The sequence below is a fragment of the Elephantulus edwardii genome, unplaced genomic scaffold (genome assembly GCF_000299155.1).
Source record: "Elephantulus edwardii isolate Elephantulus edwardi_28Jun2011 unplaced genomic scaffold, EleEdw1.0 scaffold00493, whole genome shotgun sequence".
Classification (NCBI taxonomy): domain Eukaryota; kingdom Metazoa; phylum Chordata; class Mammalia; order Macroscelidea; family Macroscelididae; genus Elephantulus; species Elephantulus edwardii.
Window position 1 is genome coordinate 85890 of NW_006400243.1, and position 17031 is coordinate 102920.

At 42.2% G+C, this 17031-nt stretch overlaps 1 protein-coding gene across 1 annotated transcript in view; it reads right to left on the reverse strand.

Moving 5' to 3' along the window:
• LOC102874988 (chromosome unknown open reading frame, human C2orf80) overlaps positions 1-17031 on the reverse strand; it is a 23070-nt gene continuing 6039 nt past the window's right edge. The window contains exons 4-7 of the mRNA XM_006903012.1: positions 13558-13645; positions 12228-12299; positions 433-514; positions 1-143 (exon numbers count right to left, since the gene is read on the reverse strand). Coding sequence (XP_006903074.1) covers positions 1-143; positions 433-514; positions 12228-12299; positions 13558-13645 — 385 coding nt within the window. The remainder of the gene's footprint in view (positions 144-432; positions 515-12227; positions 12300-13557; positions 13646-17031) is intronic.

Below are 17031 nucleotides of genomic sequence, written 5' to 3' on the forward strand. Positions count from 1 at the left end.
TCAATCTGCATTTAGACATACTTTGTTCTTTGGCTGCACGTTCAAAGACAAACTTTTTGTTGACTTCCATTCCGTGGCCTTTGTCGCCCTCATTGAGCTGTTGGTGGCATTTTTATTTGTTGCTCCTCTTCTTAACTTGACACCTACAGAAAAATGTAATGTAATGACCACATCTGTGTACAAAGCCATTTTCTAAAAAAAAAAAAACAACAAAACTCCACCCACAACTACCCATCCTTCTCTTCCACCTTGTTCCCTTCACCAAAGGGATGGGAAGGAATACTGGCTTGATTTCGGTCATGAGATGACGGGAAATCAAGTGATTTCATTTGACCAGACAGAGAAATCAAATTACCATTACAACTTCAGCCTTACACTGTGAGCCCTGCACCTAACCTTCATTAAATCTCTTTCTGCAGATAGTCAGCTTACTCTGATTGCGGGCGTATTCTGCGGCTTTGGGTGCTGTTAGCATGGCAAATGGGTGCAAAGAGAGGCGGAAGGCTGGAGGAACCTGGAAAGAAAACAGTCCTGCTTTTAGAAGTTGACACACTTTACATTAGTAAAATGTTATGGTCCTAGCACGGGAACTCTGGGGGCATAGTTCATAGGGAGTGGAGGTGCTAATTTCAAGGCTGTGTCTGCCTCTCTGGGGGTTTGGATCTGCCAGGAATTCCACCCAAGAAAGATTGCAATGTGTGATTCCCAGCCTCAAAACCCACTGGAGGGTCAGTTCTGACTTGAAGACAATGATGGTTATAGCACTCATCTGTTTAATGAACTCGTCTTCCAAAAAAGCTAGGAACTTTCTCTTGGCATGCTCCTATGCCATAAATGTTCTTACAGCACTTTTCCTCATGTGGTTGGTAACCTTTGACTAGAATGCCCTTTTACATACTAACACTATTTACCAAGTCTTCTGCACCTGGTAAACACATTTCCTCTTCTTTTGCTTGTAAAGGCGTGGAGTTTTCCTGGGCACTACTGCTCAGACCAGATCAGTTGGCACAGTGACTTCTGCAATGGGCTCGAGAGTGTCAGAAGTTAAGAAGATGGCACAGGATAGAACAGGGTTCAGGTCTGCTATTCATACAGTGAGTTGTACTCGACGGCACATATAACAACAAGAGCTCAAGTATCTCCTTACACTGATGCCCCCACTACAACCCCTTTATTCCACACTAACATTCCTCAGTCCAAGCTAGAATTCTTTCACTCTCTTACCTGTGACCTTAAAGCATAATAGCAGCATATAGCAAAGCCAGCATGTGAGAGTTCGTGATACCAACCCATCCTGCTGTTGCACTGCACAGACAATTCCTACAAGGCTAGGATGGTCCCTCAGTTACTGCAACAAATGTTTCCTGAGCACCTACCGTGGGTCCGACCCTGTTCTAGGTGGTGTGGTCTGTAAGCCAGGCAAGAGCCCTGTCTTCTGTGGCTATCAACAAAACCACTTTGTGCTTGTTCAAAACCCATGGTATTGTAAAATGATATTTTCCAAAACATTTTTATGTTTATGAAGAAAAACAGGCACATTTCATATGAGAGAAGTACTGATAAATCTAAGACTTGATTACTTGTAACTTGTAGTATCCTTCTTCCTTTAAAATGCAGACTTCCTAAATAAAGAAGATAATCCAATAGAAATGGTAATGACAAAAGAATCTAACAGGCACTTTATAGAAGAGAAAGAAATACATGCATTTCACAACTTTCCTATCAGTAATCAGGGGAATGCAAGTTAAAACCATAGTAAAAAACCACAAGACACTTAAAAGATTGCAAAAAAAAAAAAAAACTTTAAAAGCCTATAAGTGTCAAGTCTTAATAACAACTTACGATATAGTACAATGGTTAAGTGTCTTCTCCCATAAAAATTAGAACCCAGAAAACTTCTATTGTCACATGCGGCCACTGTGAATCAAGACAAACCTCCAAGGCAACTAACAACAGGTGTTAAATTGACTTATTTTATCCTAAGTTATTTCTGTCCTACGCTAACGGTACACAGGAACCTTTTCCACTGTGCAACAGGAGACAAATAGTAGATATCATCATCCAAAAAGCTGAGAGAGAACAATGCAGGAATAAATGGTGGTACATTCCTACAGTGGAATAATATATTCCGTGAAAATAAACTACCTCGTCTAGAACACAATGTCAGTCAGCTGATATTGAGCTTTTCTGGTAATTTTTTTCTTTTCTTTCCACTAGTCTATTTACAAAATTCAAATATAAATTCGAACAAATTATTTCAATTTCCCTCACCGCCATCAAATTGTACAATCCAATGATTAATCCCCTCTTCCCCCTGTACATCCCCGTCCCTCTGCTTCCTGCCTCTCCCATCCCTCCTGGACCTTTATACTCATTCTACTATGACGGTTTTATGCAATATTTATCCTTGTGGGACTGAGTTAGTTCACTCAGCATATGCTCTCCATTCCCTCCCAAGTTAGGTAATAATTTACAAAGTTATTGCTCCTGCGTGCTGCATAGTATTCCATTGTGTGAATAGACCATACTTTCTCAATCCATTTGTTTGTGGTTGGACATTTGGGCTGTTTCCAAATGGTGAATAAAGCTGCTGTGATTCTTAACACAGATGTAATCAATCTGATTCCTCTGTAGTCCATCAGGTAAGGTCCATGTGTATAGTCACCATTTGCATTTTTTATAAAAGGTGTTTGAAATGAATAAATCATTGTACAAAATTCTATCATTCTAACTCCAGCCTCAGACTTGTTACCAAGTCCATACTTTCTGACTACTGATCCTTCTTCCTTGTTCCCAAATTTTGCATTACAGTCACCAGTTATTAATTGATGAACTTTGATTGCATGTTCAATTGATTTCAGACTGCAAAAGTTGGTAGAAATCTTTCTTTCCTCCTCTTTGGCTTTAATTGTTGGTGCATGTATTTGAATGATAGTGGCATTGACAGGTTTTCCTTGTATGCATGTGGATAGTATCCTGTTCCTCAGAGCATTGTACTTCAGAATCTATCTAGAAATGGCCTTTTTACCATGAATGCAAACCCATTTCCCCTCATTTTTTCATTCCCAGCATAGTATAGCATAAGATTGTCTGATTCAAAGAGGCCCATGTCAATCCATCTCAGTTCTCCAAAGCCTAGAATGCCAGTATTTATGCATCCTATTTATTTTTCAACAATGTCTAATTTTCCTATATTCATACTTCATACATTCCATGTTCCAATTATTAGTGACTATTTGTAACTGTTCCTCATTTTTTAATTTTCCAATACGAAGGATCAGCCTCCAGTGCTGAGAGCTGGATAATGAATAAAGGTGATACTAGAAGAATCAATGCTTTTGAGTTGTGGTGCTAGATAAGAGCCTTGAACTGCTTAGAGAACAATCTGTCCTGGAGAAGCTGAAATCAGTTTGCTCCTTGGAGGTAAAGATTTTGAAGCTCTGCCTCACATACTTTGGGCATGATACCAGGAGGGACCAGTCCTTGGAGAAGGGCATCATGCTTGGAAGGGTAGAGGGTAGAGAGTGCAGAGAAGGAAACCCCTGGATAAGATGGATTGATGCCGTAGCTGTGGCAATGAGGCCAGGTGTGTTGGGTCAGGATAGAGCAAAGTTCAAAGCCATTGTTCACAGGGTTGCTATGGGTCATAGTTGACTCAATGGCACATAACAACAACAACTGCAGCACCATGAATGAATTTCAAAAGCAAAATGTGAGTGAAAAAGAAGTCCTAGACTAATATTCTTGCTATTATTCAATTTATGTAAAATTGTAAAAAAAAATTCAAAGCTAAATAATATCATAATTAAGGCTACTATGTGTAAAGCTGTAAAGAAATTTTTTTTTAATCTAATGCACTCTTAATTCAAGGCAGTGATGACCAGGCTCTTCTGGCATGGGACTAGAGAGAGTGCACTAGAGAGTTCTGCTGCTTTTATTTCATTTCAAATACCTGCTGAGTGTGTGTGTTTCTTTCCTTACTTGATCTTCATAGTTAAAACATATGTTCTTAGTCTTTGCTTAGACATGGCTGATATTGAAAGCAATTTTAAATCTCTTGTTGCTAAGATATGTCAGTATTGAACTTTGGTTTAAAGCATAGGTCCCTCTTCTTATCACGAAAACACGTGACTATTTATATACAATTTGGGCTTAGTCAGCATCACCAAGGGAAGATACAGGCAGATACTGAAGGTGCCTGGCAGTGCTGGGCTGCAGAGGCAGAAGAGGTGAGGAGGTGGCTGTTGCCCAGAGGTCAATCTGCTCTCTTGGTGGGTCTTGCCTACAACAGGAAGAAGGCTTGCAGCCTGAGCAGGATGAACATGGAAATTACATCAGCTAATAATAAAGGTTCCCCAGTGCCTGGCATTTTGTTTAACTTTGATGATATCACTGCATCCTAATTCTGTTAGGTTTCTCAATTTCAAAGGGTATCATGTGGTTGAGTAATCTTTATTATGCCTATTTATATGTGGAGCTCTGGTGTGGCATCCACTTCCTAAACAACATGCCTCTGGAAACTTTATGAACTTTGATAAATGTCCATTGTTATAGAAAGGCTTCAGGCCTTTTGTTCATAGGGTCACTATGAGTCGTGCTTGATTCGAAGGCAATCAACAACAACAACAACAGTGTCCCAATAGTGAAGAGTTTGGCTTCTAACACAAAGGCTCTCTCTTTGAAACCAGCCTGGACAAAAGACTTGACAAGCTGTTCCCATAAATAGTATAGCCTAGGAGATCCAGAATGTTGAGGGTAGGGCAGTTCCGCTGTTCTAGAGGGTTACTATGAATTGGAATTTACTCAACTACACTCAACAATAAATACACGGAAAGTGAAACTTATGCACTCACTCTCCTGAAGTCAGAACCAACTCATAGCTGACCCTCCCCTGGGCTTTCAGAGGCTGCAAATCACAAGAGAGGAAATGGCCTATTTTTCTCCCACGGAGCAGCTGGTGGATTCAAACTGCCTACCTTCGGGTCAGTAGTGCAACCCACCAGGCAACCAGAGCTCCCTAACTGAGGCCAAGAGATGTTAAAAGATTTGTCTAAGGCCAGAAAGCAGGCAAGTGACCAGACTTGCCCTGGACTCCAGTCGGCTTGCCTCTGAAAAGCAGGACCTGCACTTGGGATATGACTCAGGGTGCAGGTGGACGGAGGGAGGTCAGATATTGGGTGATGGTTTCAGGGGGAGAGAAGGAAAGTGGCCCCTCTGGTGCCCTCCACTCCCACCCTGGGCTTTTGCAGAAATGCTTAGTTTTACCTCTGGTGGCAAAGTCAGGAGGACCTGTACTACTAACCACAAGGTGGCGCCTCTCTCGCAGGTCTAATCCACCAGAGGCTCCAAGGGAGAAAGCAATGTACTCTGTCCCAGGGTTTGCAGCCTCCAAAAACCCACTGGAGGGTCCGCTTTGAGCCTGTTCCAACTGGGACAGTCCCTTTCTTCTCTTTCTCCAGTAAAAAAAGCTAAAGATTATTTCTAGTGCTTCCTTAATTTGTCGACAGGGATGCATGGTCCTTTTACTCAGTTTTAAAATTCAGTTGGACATTTTCTATTTCTCCAAAATTAGTTGCCAAGAACACTTCACTTGTGTGAGAACTGTGGTTGGATTTGTTTTATGGGTCCAAAGTCCCCAGAAGGAAACAGCTCTCATCAGCAAAAAAGGCTCAGTGGCAGGATTCTGGAGACTGGCATTCAGGAGGCACGGTTTTCCTGGCATATGCACCTCAAGCCACCTGCAGTCTCTTAGTGGAGACTTGAGCGTGGCCATGATGCTTGAACAACTTTCAGTGGAGTTTCTAGGGTACGAAGGACAAGGAAGAAAGGTCTGGTGAGCAACGTCTGAAAATTAGTCAAATAAACCCTGTGGGTAGCTTTCAATTGTGTTGTGCATGGATGAAGTAGACATGTAGCCTAATTAAAGGCAGATAATAACAAAATCAACAAAAGGAAACTCCCTACTGCAAAGAAAACGGAATTGGTGAAAAAGACCTTGTCCTGATGCTTTTCTGCCACCAGGTGGCAGCAAATATCCCTGAGAAAGCCATATGGCATAAACCCAGTACCCACATTCTCTTAAGTGGCCGATACCAGTTGCAGAAATTCTACATAACCTAATTAGTATTCAATAATGTCTTAAGCTTCTGCTTGGGAAGGATTTTTACTGATGATTGGGAGGCATTTTATTGAAAAGAATCAAAGGTCATTTAGGTAACACACAGCAATTGAAGAACCTTTGAAGATAATGAAATTTTTTTGACAACCTTGTCTCTGTCCATTTAAAGCTATCTTGTGAAATTATATTAAATCCCAAAGAGCTATTGTAAATAGCTTTTACAGTTTAATTCCAGAAACGCTACATACATACAGTTTCTTATTAAGAGGTGGAAAATGTCTGGAAGACAGAGGCTGGAGCTGGTAATCGGGGAAGCAGGGAGGGGCTGGGACCAGCCACCTGATAAACCCTCAGTTTTAGATTTGTATGTCATATCAGATCTTTTGTGATAGTTGGATGCTCAAAAATATGTAAAAGTTTATGTTAGTAAAAATAGTATTAATAATTACACTGTTGTTATTGTTACGTGCTGTCACGTTGCTTGCAACTCATAGCAGCCCTATGTATGAGAGCCCTAAGCCCCGCTCTATCCTGTGCCAACCCCATTGTCTGTGACACACTTACCCCTGCTGCTCCAGTGACTGAATCAACCCATCTCATGGAGGGTCTTCCTCTCCTGCACTGTCCCTCCACCCTCCCAAGCATGATGTTGCTCTCCAAGAACAAGTCCCTTCTTGTATTAAGTCCAAAGTATGTCAGACGAAGCCTCAGAATCCTTGCCTCCAAGAAGCAGGTTCCTTTTTCAGAGGAACCTGTTTGTTCTCCCAGTAGTCCATGGTATATTCAGTACTCTTTTCCAGCACCACAGCTCAAAGGCATCAATTCTCCTTCTATCATCCCTAGTCAATGTCTAGCTCTCTGATGCATAGCAAGCAATTGCGAAGACTACGGCCTGGATCAGGTGCACCTTAGTCTCCAGACTGATGTCATTGCTCTTCAATACTCTGGAGAGGTCCCTGACAGCTGACCTTCCCAATGCAATTTGTCTCTTGATTTCCTGGCTGCTGATACCAAGAGTGTTCATTGTTGTGGGGACCCAATTGGCTATTTCACTTTTCAATCTTTACAACAGTCTAGACCTACTATGACCTACTAACCAGTTATTGTTGTTAGGTGCTTTCAGGTCCACTTGACTTGTTGCAACCCTATGAAGGACAGAGCTGAACCATGTCCTGTCGTGATCCGTCATCACCAGCTCTGACATACTTGAGCCCGTTGCCACAGTGACTGTCAACCCATCGGTTTGAGGATCATCCTCTCTTTTGCTGACCCTCTTCTTTTCTCACCATGACGTCATTTTCAGAGGGCTGGCCTCTCTTGATAATGCCCAAAGTCTGTGAGACAAAGCTTCGTCATCTCGCCTGTAAGAGGCACCTTGGCTGCACTTTCTCTACCACAGATTGTTCTTTTGACAGTCCACAGTGTACTCAGGACTCTTCTCCAACAGCTCAGTTAAGAGGTTCAGTTCCTCTTTAGTCATCCTTATTTATCATCCATAGGAATAAAATGAAAGTACATAGATACATAGGACTCAAATGAAAATACCACGGCACACCTTAGTCTTTAAATTGACACCATTGCTCTTTAGCAGTTTGGAGAGGTCTTTGACAGCAGATTTTCCCAATGCAGCATGTCTTTTGATTTCTGCTGCTTGCGGCTATCATGGGTGCTGATTGTGTATTCAAGTAGAATGAAATCCTTAACAATGTCGATCTTTGTCCATCTAGCAAAATGTTGCCTATTGGTCTAATGGTGAGGATTTTTGTTTTCTTAATGTTCAGACGTGATCCATATTGAAGGTTGTAGTCTGTGATTTTCTGCAGTAAGTGCTTCAAGTCTTCTTCACTTTCTGTAAACAAGATTATGTTATCTGCATAATACAGGTTGTTGATGACTCTTCCTCCAGTCCTGATGCCACGTTCTTCTTCACGTAGTCCAGCTTCATGATTTGCTTAGCATACAGAGTGACCATACACAGGGTCAGAGACAGCGGGAAAGACCTTCGATGAGATGGGTGATCATAGTGACCGCAGCTATGGGCTTGAGAATGGTGGAGATTATCAGGATGGTATAAGCTTGGGCAAGGTTTCAATCAATTATTCATAGGGTCGTAGAGTTCATAGAGGTATAGTTAACTATGAGCCTAGCAGCAACAACTCTCCCAGCCTCTACTGTTCGTTACTTCCCAGGAACATGTGGCAGCAACTGGATGCATTTTTGGTCCTCCTACCTGGAAGAAAGCTGCTAATGGCATCTAGCTGGTAGGGGTCCAGGATGAGCGTCTCCACAACAGAAAGGTGCCACCTCAAAACGTGGATAAAGTTGGGAAATCCCGACTTAGAGAGACAAAGAGGAAATCAAGTAACTCCCAATACCAGCAGGCCAGGGAGCTCTGCTGGCCTGGTGAGTAAGGAGTTGAGCTGTGAACTCGAGGCAGGCAGTTCAAATCCAACAGCTGCCCCACAGTAGAAAGAGGGACAATCTCTTCCAACAATTTGTAACCTCTGAAATCCTGCTCAAGGGCCAACTCTGAGTTGGTTCTGACTCAATGGCACATCATAACAAACCAGAAGACTAGTTCTAGTTATCATTATGAGATCACTGTGTGTCAAGCACCAAGGGCTTTATTGATACTAACTCGCTTCATTTCCAAACAAACCTGTTTATAGCCCCTGCTTTTAAAGGTGACTCAGAGGCCGACAGAGGTGCAAAAACTTGCTCAGGATAGAGGTGGGATTTAAATCTGGGCAACTAGCTCTATGATCCTATTGCTTACCTGTTAGACAAACTGCCTTCATCTATGCATCTGGGATGAGCTGACACTCACATTTGTAGCAATAGACAGATAATAGGTCTTCTATGGAAAACTTCCATCTGTGAGGCTTTTCTACTGAGGGCTGGTCATTATGCAGTCTGTCTATCTGCCTGGGCTTTTGAGATTGGTTACTGATTGTAAGGTGAGGACCAAGTGATAATGATCAGAAAAAGAAAAACACACAAACAACTCTCCTGCTATTCAAGCTGGATTTAGAAGAGGCCGTGGCACCGGAGATATCATTGCTGATATCAGACGGATCCTGGCTGAAAGCAAAGAACACCAGAAGAATGTTTATTTGTGCTTTATTGACTCTGCCAAGGCATTTGACTGTGGATCACAACAATGTGGCTGACATTGTAATAAAACAGGAATCCCAGAGCACTTAATTGTGCTCATGCAAAACCTTCACCAAGAGGCTGTTGTGAGAACAGGGCAAGAGAACACTACACGGTTTAAAACCAGGAAAGGTGTGTGTCAGGGTTCTATCCTTTCTCCATACCTATTTAATCTATAACCTGAACAAATTATTTGAGAAGCTGGAGTCGATAAAGAAAATTTTGCATCAGGATTGGGAAGAGACTCATCAGTTACCTTCATGCTGATGACACAACTTTGCTTGCTGAAAATGAGGAAGACTTGATGCACTTGGTGCAGAAGGTTAAACATGGCAGCCTTCAATATGGGTCACAGCTCAAAATCAAGCAAACAAAAATTTTCACCACTGGACCAATAGGCAAAATCATGATGGCTGGAGAAAGGATTGAGACTATCAACGACTTCATCTTGAATCCACAGTCCATATACTTGGTGCCAGCAGTCAGGAGATCAGGAGATATATTGTAGTGGGAAAGTCTGTAGCCAGGAACTTCTCCAAATTATCAAGGAATAATGATGTCAGTTTGAGAACTAAGGTGCACTTCACATGGTCTTTTCAGTCACTTGTGCATCTGAGATTGGACAATGAACAAGGGTAACAGAAGAAGAATTGATGCCTTTGAACTGTGGTGCTGGAGAAGGGAGCTGAAGATCCTATGGACTGACAAAACACATGATTATGTCTTGGAGAAAATACAGCCAGAGTGCTCCTTGGAAGCAAAGATAATGGAGCTTCGTCTCACATACTTTGGGCATGCTGCTGGGAGAAGCTATTCGTTCTGAGGGATAATATACCTGGGAAGGTGGAGGGGAACTAAAAGAAAGGAAGACCCTCAGCCAGGTGAGTTAACACAGTGACTGTGGCAATGGGTTTGAGTACATCAGAGATTGTAAAGATGGCAAGGGGTAGGACAGCATTTAAATTGGTTGTTTATAGGGTCACTATGAGTCATACTCCACTTGATCACACCTAACAATGTAACAGCAACTGCTTTGGGGCCAATTTTGACACAGTGACTGCAGATGACAAAGCAGAACCACCCAACAGGATTTACAAAGATGCAGCTCTTCAAAGAAGTATAGTACCTACCCCATCTTTCTCTCACAGAATAGTTGGTGGGTTCAAACTGCTAACCATCTGGGTTAACAGTCAAAGGTTTAAACAACGGCACCTCAGAGCTTCTAACTGAGCAATTGTTGTTGTTGTTAGGTACTGTTGAGTGAAGAAAACTCATAGTGACCCTATGAACAACACACCTGAACCCTGCCCTATCACCATCATCTCTGACACACTTGAGCCCATGCCTGCAGTCACTGTGTCAATTCTTCTCATTGAGTGCCTTCCCCTCTTTCACTGACCCTCTCTCTACCTTTGCCAGCATGCTGTCCCTTTCCAAGGGATAACCTCTCCCAGCAACATGCCCAAAGTATGAGAGAGGAAGCAATGCCATCTCTGCCTCCAAGGAGCACTCTGGCTGCACTTTTTCCCAGACATATATCTGTTTGATCTTTTGACAGTTCATGGGATATTCAGTACCCTTCTCCAACACCACAACTCAAAGACATCAATTCTTACAAACTGCAGCTTTTTCTTGAAAACTACAGCTTTCAGCATGGATTATATCTCAACATCAAGAAAGCAAAGGTCCTCACCACCGGACCAACAGGCAACATCATAAGAAGCAGAGAAAGGATTCAAGTTGGCAATGATTTCATCTTGCTTGGATCAACAATAAACACCTTTGGTACCAGCAGTCGGGAGACAAAGAGATATGCATTGGGCAAGTCCACTGGCAGGGACATCTTCAAAATACTGAAGAGCAATGATGACAGTTTAAAGACTAAGATGCTTCTGACTCAAGCAATGATCTTAACTTTTCTAACAGAGCAGTAAAAGTGCTAAATCATGAAGTCTGTTTCATGAATAACCTAATCATTGGATGATAAGTTAGAGGGACTGGCCCAACCACCTCTAAACTGCACATCTGTCTGTCCTGTCCACTTTAAATAAACCTGCATCATCTGGCTACTCAGACACCCATGTTTACAGCTTTTCCTCATTGACACTCTGTCAAGACTGGAGTTTGGAGTCTACCTTCTCCCAATTCCAATGCATAGCAACCTGAAGGACAAGCAGAACTTCCTGTTGGATTACCAAGGTTGAGGATATTTATGGAAGCAGATTAGTTCATCTTTCTCCTGAAAAGCAGCTGGTGGATTTGAACCACTTGGCATCTCAATTAGCAGCTCAACACTACAGTATCTGGGCTTCTTCACTTAAAAAGGTAAGGGTTCACTAATTTCATTTGAACTAGATTTTTACAGTTTCTCCCTTAACTAATGTAACGAGATCTCTTATAACTTCCAGGTGCTGACTTTTGGGTTAGCCACAGAGCACTTAATCACTAGGACATCAGAGCTTCCTCCATGAAGAACCAGAGATGGAAGATGATATATCTAGGGCTTCGTAACAGTAGAGTGAGGACTTGAACCCAGGTTTCTGGGCTCCCAGGTCACTGCTTCTCTTACACTTTCATGATTGCTGAGTAGCCATATGTGAAAGAGAAATGTGGCAAAAGCAAAGCGCATAATCTACCATGACAATGAACTTTGCACAGCTTGCCCTAGTTTTAGAAGCGACAGTAATTTTCACAGAGCTATTTCCAAAAGTGTAAACGAGATACTATGTTAATCAGAAACAGAGCAGAATCTAGACTCTAACACTAGTGCTCTTTGATGCCACAGCCCAGCCTTACACAGCTTAAAAAGGTGTTTTACACACATTTGTTACCCAAGAAAGTTACGCCTACATTAACTTTATATATCCTTATAGACAATTCTGTTCTTTAACAACAGGGACCTGAAAATATTTACAATTTCTCCAGAAATCCCTTCTGAAACCCAGTCCCTTCTTACCTTGGTTTTATCAGAATTGGTAGAGATAGCAGCTCCATAAATTTTAAACACTTCTTCAATTGGGATGCTGTTCTGTTATCAACAACAAAATGTATTAGTATATTATAGTTTTTTTTCCATGAAAAATAAGAATTAAAAGTTATAGCTCCAATATGTCTAATTCTCTGCCTGAATGGCATGAAACAAACAACTTCTGAGTAACAGTAAATCATAGTATCCAGATAAGAGTTATTTGTTATAGCTTTCCTTTGGCTTTTTTTCTTTTAAAATGAATGTTTTCATAAGTTCTGGTGGCGTAGTGGGAAGGAATGGCTTTGCCTCCCCCAGACAAGTGGTTCAAATCCACCATCAGCTGAAACATGGAAGAAAAATGGGCAACCCCCTCCTGTGTGATTAAACTGCCTCTGGAAACTTGTTGGAGGGTCAGCTGTGGGCCAGATCTGACTCAATGGCATACAACAATAGTTTAAAAAGCCACGCTCTTTTATTATCGTAATAAAAAAATATTATGTGAAATCTTAAACATTCTATAAAATTGACTTAAAATGGGATAAATATTAAAATGCAGCTGCCATTGCTGTCCAGTCAGAAGGGACTCATAGCTGACCCTTCATTGAGTTTTCCCAACTATAAATAGCACCGAAAGAGGTCATCCCTTTTCCTCTCCTGGACGCTCTGGTGGGTTTCTGCTGCTAGCAAGGGTCCACCTTTGGCTTAGCAGGGCAACTCCCTACAGACTATGCATACTGTTGTTCTGTGCCCTTGAGTTGACAATGAGCCAAACGACCCTGTGAATAATGGATCTAAACCCTGCCCTAACCTGTGCCCTCGTCATCAGCTGACACACTTGAGCCCATTGTTACGGTCACTGTGTCAATCCATCCCCTTGAGGGTCTTTCTCTCTTTTTCGGTGACCACCCACCTTTCCAAGCACTTTGTTTTTTCCAAGGAATGGCTCCTTCTAACACCATGCTCAAAGTATGTGCAATGCAGTGTTACCATCCTTGCCTCCAAGGAGCACCCCGACTGCACTTTCTCCAAGACAGATTTGTTATTCTTTTAGAAGTCCATGGGATGTTCAGCCCTCTTCTCCAGCACCACAACTCAAAGGCATCAATTCTTCCCCTGTCATCCATAGTCACTGTCCAGCTCTCAGACAGATAGCAAGTAATTGAAAAGACCATGGCTTTCATCAGGTGCACCTATTGTCTTTAAACTGACACCTTCACTCTTTAGCACTTTGGAGAGGCCCTTGACAGCAGATTTTCCCAATGCAACACATATTTTTATGTGAAATATGCATATATGCAAACACTGCTCTTTTCCTTACCATTAAGATTCCAGCATAAGATGATAAAATCATAGCTTTTCGTTCTGTGTGATTTGGATATATGGGTTTGCCATGAAATGGTATTTTCCTAAGAGGGAATTAGAACAAAGAAGAGGAGAGAATTTATTATCATGCTGTCCGATACCTGCTGAGATTGAGACAATAATCCATAAGCAATCCAATGACTACAGTATCCTCTTCCAAAAGCAATGTGATTGATCCACCATCAGTAAACTTCACACTGAATATTTAATCTTCCAATAGTCAGTTTGTCCTGATCCACCCATGTTTTTGCAGCTGATAAACCATGTGAACCTAGCCACTTAGAGTTTCACGAGCCAATATCCTTGCCCCATTTAATGGAAGTATTCTTGGGAGAACTGCCATACCCCACTGCATGCTGATATGCTTCTAAGGAAGCTGACAATATCACCAGCTTAAGAGGATCAAGAATATATCTTGGACTAAAAAAATTTTAAAAAATAATATACCATGGACTAAGTTAATGTATTCCATTATCCAACAATCATGCCAGAACAAACAGGGCCATCATAGTTCAACTCCGACATAAAATCCATCCTCCCTTCCATTTGTGTTGTAATAAAATGGCCAAGGCTGGCAATGGTGTCCACCGAGAGGAAATAGAGCCAAGAGTTAGAGCCTGATGACATTGAGGTTCAAATGAAAACAGAATTGTCACTTTTCATTTGGGAGAACCAGGTTGAATTTTTGGCCAATGCAGTGCATGTTTGCTTCTTATCTGTCAGGGTTGCCTTTTGCTATGATGCTGAACAGGCTTCAGTGGAGCTTCTAGACTAGGAAGAAAGGCCTGGCAATCTCCAAAAAAACCCACCCATGCAAAGTCCATAGTTAACAGAGGTCTGAGCCACAGCTGATCACAGAGATGGTGTAGAACAAGACAGTGCTTCACACTGTAACGGAGCGAGTTCCCCAAAAAGATCACTGAGCCAATTAGCTGAATTAACAAAGTTTATTTCCAGTTCGAACCAGGGCTCCCACGTGCTGACACAGCAGCATCCAGCCGAGAGCCCCGAATTGATGTCTGCCCCTCCTTTTATACCTCTGCTACTCCCCTACTCAACCATGCACGCCATGATTGGCCATCCACAGTAGTTTGGGTATTTGTCCACCTTCAACTGGCTAGCCATAGCTCAGGGAAACGGTTTGGAAACATATTTGAATCTTATCGGTTACTTCAGTTACAGGAATGTGGAAAAATTAATCCCTTGTGCCCTTAAAAAGAACAAGAATTCCACTTTATGGCAGTTGATCAACCAGGGTGGGATTTACCACAGGTGGGGGTTGTTTGTTTGTTAAAAAACTACTCAAGTGGGTGGGGTGGGGTTAACTGTACTTTACCAGAAACTGAGTTTCTGATAACTGGTCCTTTCACACACCATTGTGTAAGGAGTCACAGGGTCAATTTCACCAGCTTGCAGCAATGCAGAACGACCCAGGGACTTACTTCTCAAACGTTGGAGCAATCTGTTCTCATTTTTAGCATTAGGGAGTTTAAGTCGGGGTTTCTGTTTATTATAGCTAAATTCTTATCCAGCATCTAGTATCAGATGTGCAGACCAAGATCATGGGTCAGAAAGAATAAGTGGCCTCCAGAATAAGTTTAGATTTTCATTACTATTTTTTTATTGGTCATACAAGACCTTATTTACATTGTGTTCCATTCATATGCACTGTGTTCTACATAATTCTTCATTCATGTTGGGCTTCAGGCATCCATTTATATACATTGTATTTAATATACCTAATCACTATTGTGATTATCCACTTGCCATACAGAGGTAACTTGTGGTTGCTGTGAAGCTGAACACTGACACTGATGTGCCAAATGTGATATTGGTCACCCCATGGTAAACAGTGTTTGGTGGAGCTCCCTGAGTAAAACACGCTTGGAAGCAGGAGTGGCATCCACTTCCGTAATAGCTTGCCTCCAGAAACCCTATGAACCTGGAGAGAGGATGAAAGTCATGCAAGTGTTGAGGACTTTCGTTCATAGGGTCGCTATGAGTCACCTATGACTCAATGGCACTTAACAACAACAACAACAATAACAATCACTATTGTGGAGTTGGAACAAACTCAAAGCAGGCGTTTGGAGTCTTACATCACACAGCAGGAGATTATCCATCTTTTCCCCACAGAGCTACTAGTGGATTCGAACTGCCTGCCTTTGAGTTGCCAGCTCTGCTCCTTGCCACTAAGCCACAATACCCTTGAAACCAGAAGCCAAGAAATCAAAAGATGAGTTACACTGGGAAAACCTACCATCAGGGACCACTCCACTAAAGAGCAACCATATCAATAGAGAGATTAAGGTGTGCCTGATCCAGGCCATGGTCTTCTCAATTGCTTGCTATGCGTCAGAGAGCTGGACAATGACTAAGATGATAGCATAGGAATTGATGCCTTTGAGTTGTGGTGCTGGAGGAGTATTGAACACACTGTGGACTGCCAAGAGAACAAACAGGTCAGTCCAGAAGAGGGAAAAACAGGTTGTTCCTGGGAGGCAAGGATTTTAAAGCTCTGTCTCACATATTTGGGGCATGATGGCAGAAGAAGCCGGTCTCTGGAGAAGGATGTCATGCTTGGAAAGGTGGAGGGACAGTGCAGGAGAGGACGATCCAGGATGAGATGGGTTGACACAGTGACTGAGGCAATGGATTAGGTGTGTCAGAGACGATGAGGTTGGCCCAGGACAGGGCAGGTGTGTTGTAGTCAACTGGGCAGCATGTAACCACAAGAACAACCCACAGAACTAATTTAAAAATCAGGACAAGAACAAAACAAAGCCCAGTTATACTTCTAAGGTAGAAATTTCAGAGTAAGAACGTTTTTTTCATTTGACTGGAAACAATTATCAGATACACAAGATAAGTGTTTATACGTGACTTCTCCAAGTTGGCAATCATGAGTTTGTTGGGGTTTGGGGGGTTGTGGTTGTTTTTTTGTTTTGTTGGGTTTTTTTTTCACATATCTTACTGAGAAAGGGATCATCACCCTGCAGTGTACTCAAATTAGAGCACCCCACTGTAGGAACGATCTGTTGGCCTAGTGGTAAGAAGCTGCGCTGCAATCCTGAAAGCGTGGGTTTGAACCCACCAACTGCCGTACAAGAGAAAGGATGGGCAATTACCTCCCGCGAGATTAACTGCCTCGGCAAGGTCAATGCCAACTCAACAGCACACAGCAGCAAGGGGGGAAGTAAGAACTTGTTTGTTTAATTCTTCTATCATCAAAAACAGTCCTACATTTAAAAAGAAAGAATGGCAACTTTTTGAGAAAGCGCCACAATGCTTTCCACAGTGGTTGCACCATTTTACACTCCCACCAACAGTGAATCAGGGTTCCAGTCTCTCCACAACCTCGCCAGCATTTGTTGCTTGCTGTTCTGTTAAATTTTGCTAGTCTTACTGGAGTGAGATGATATCTCATGGT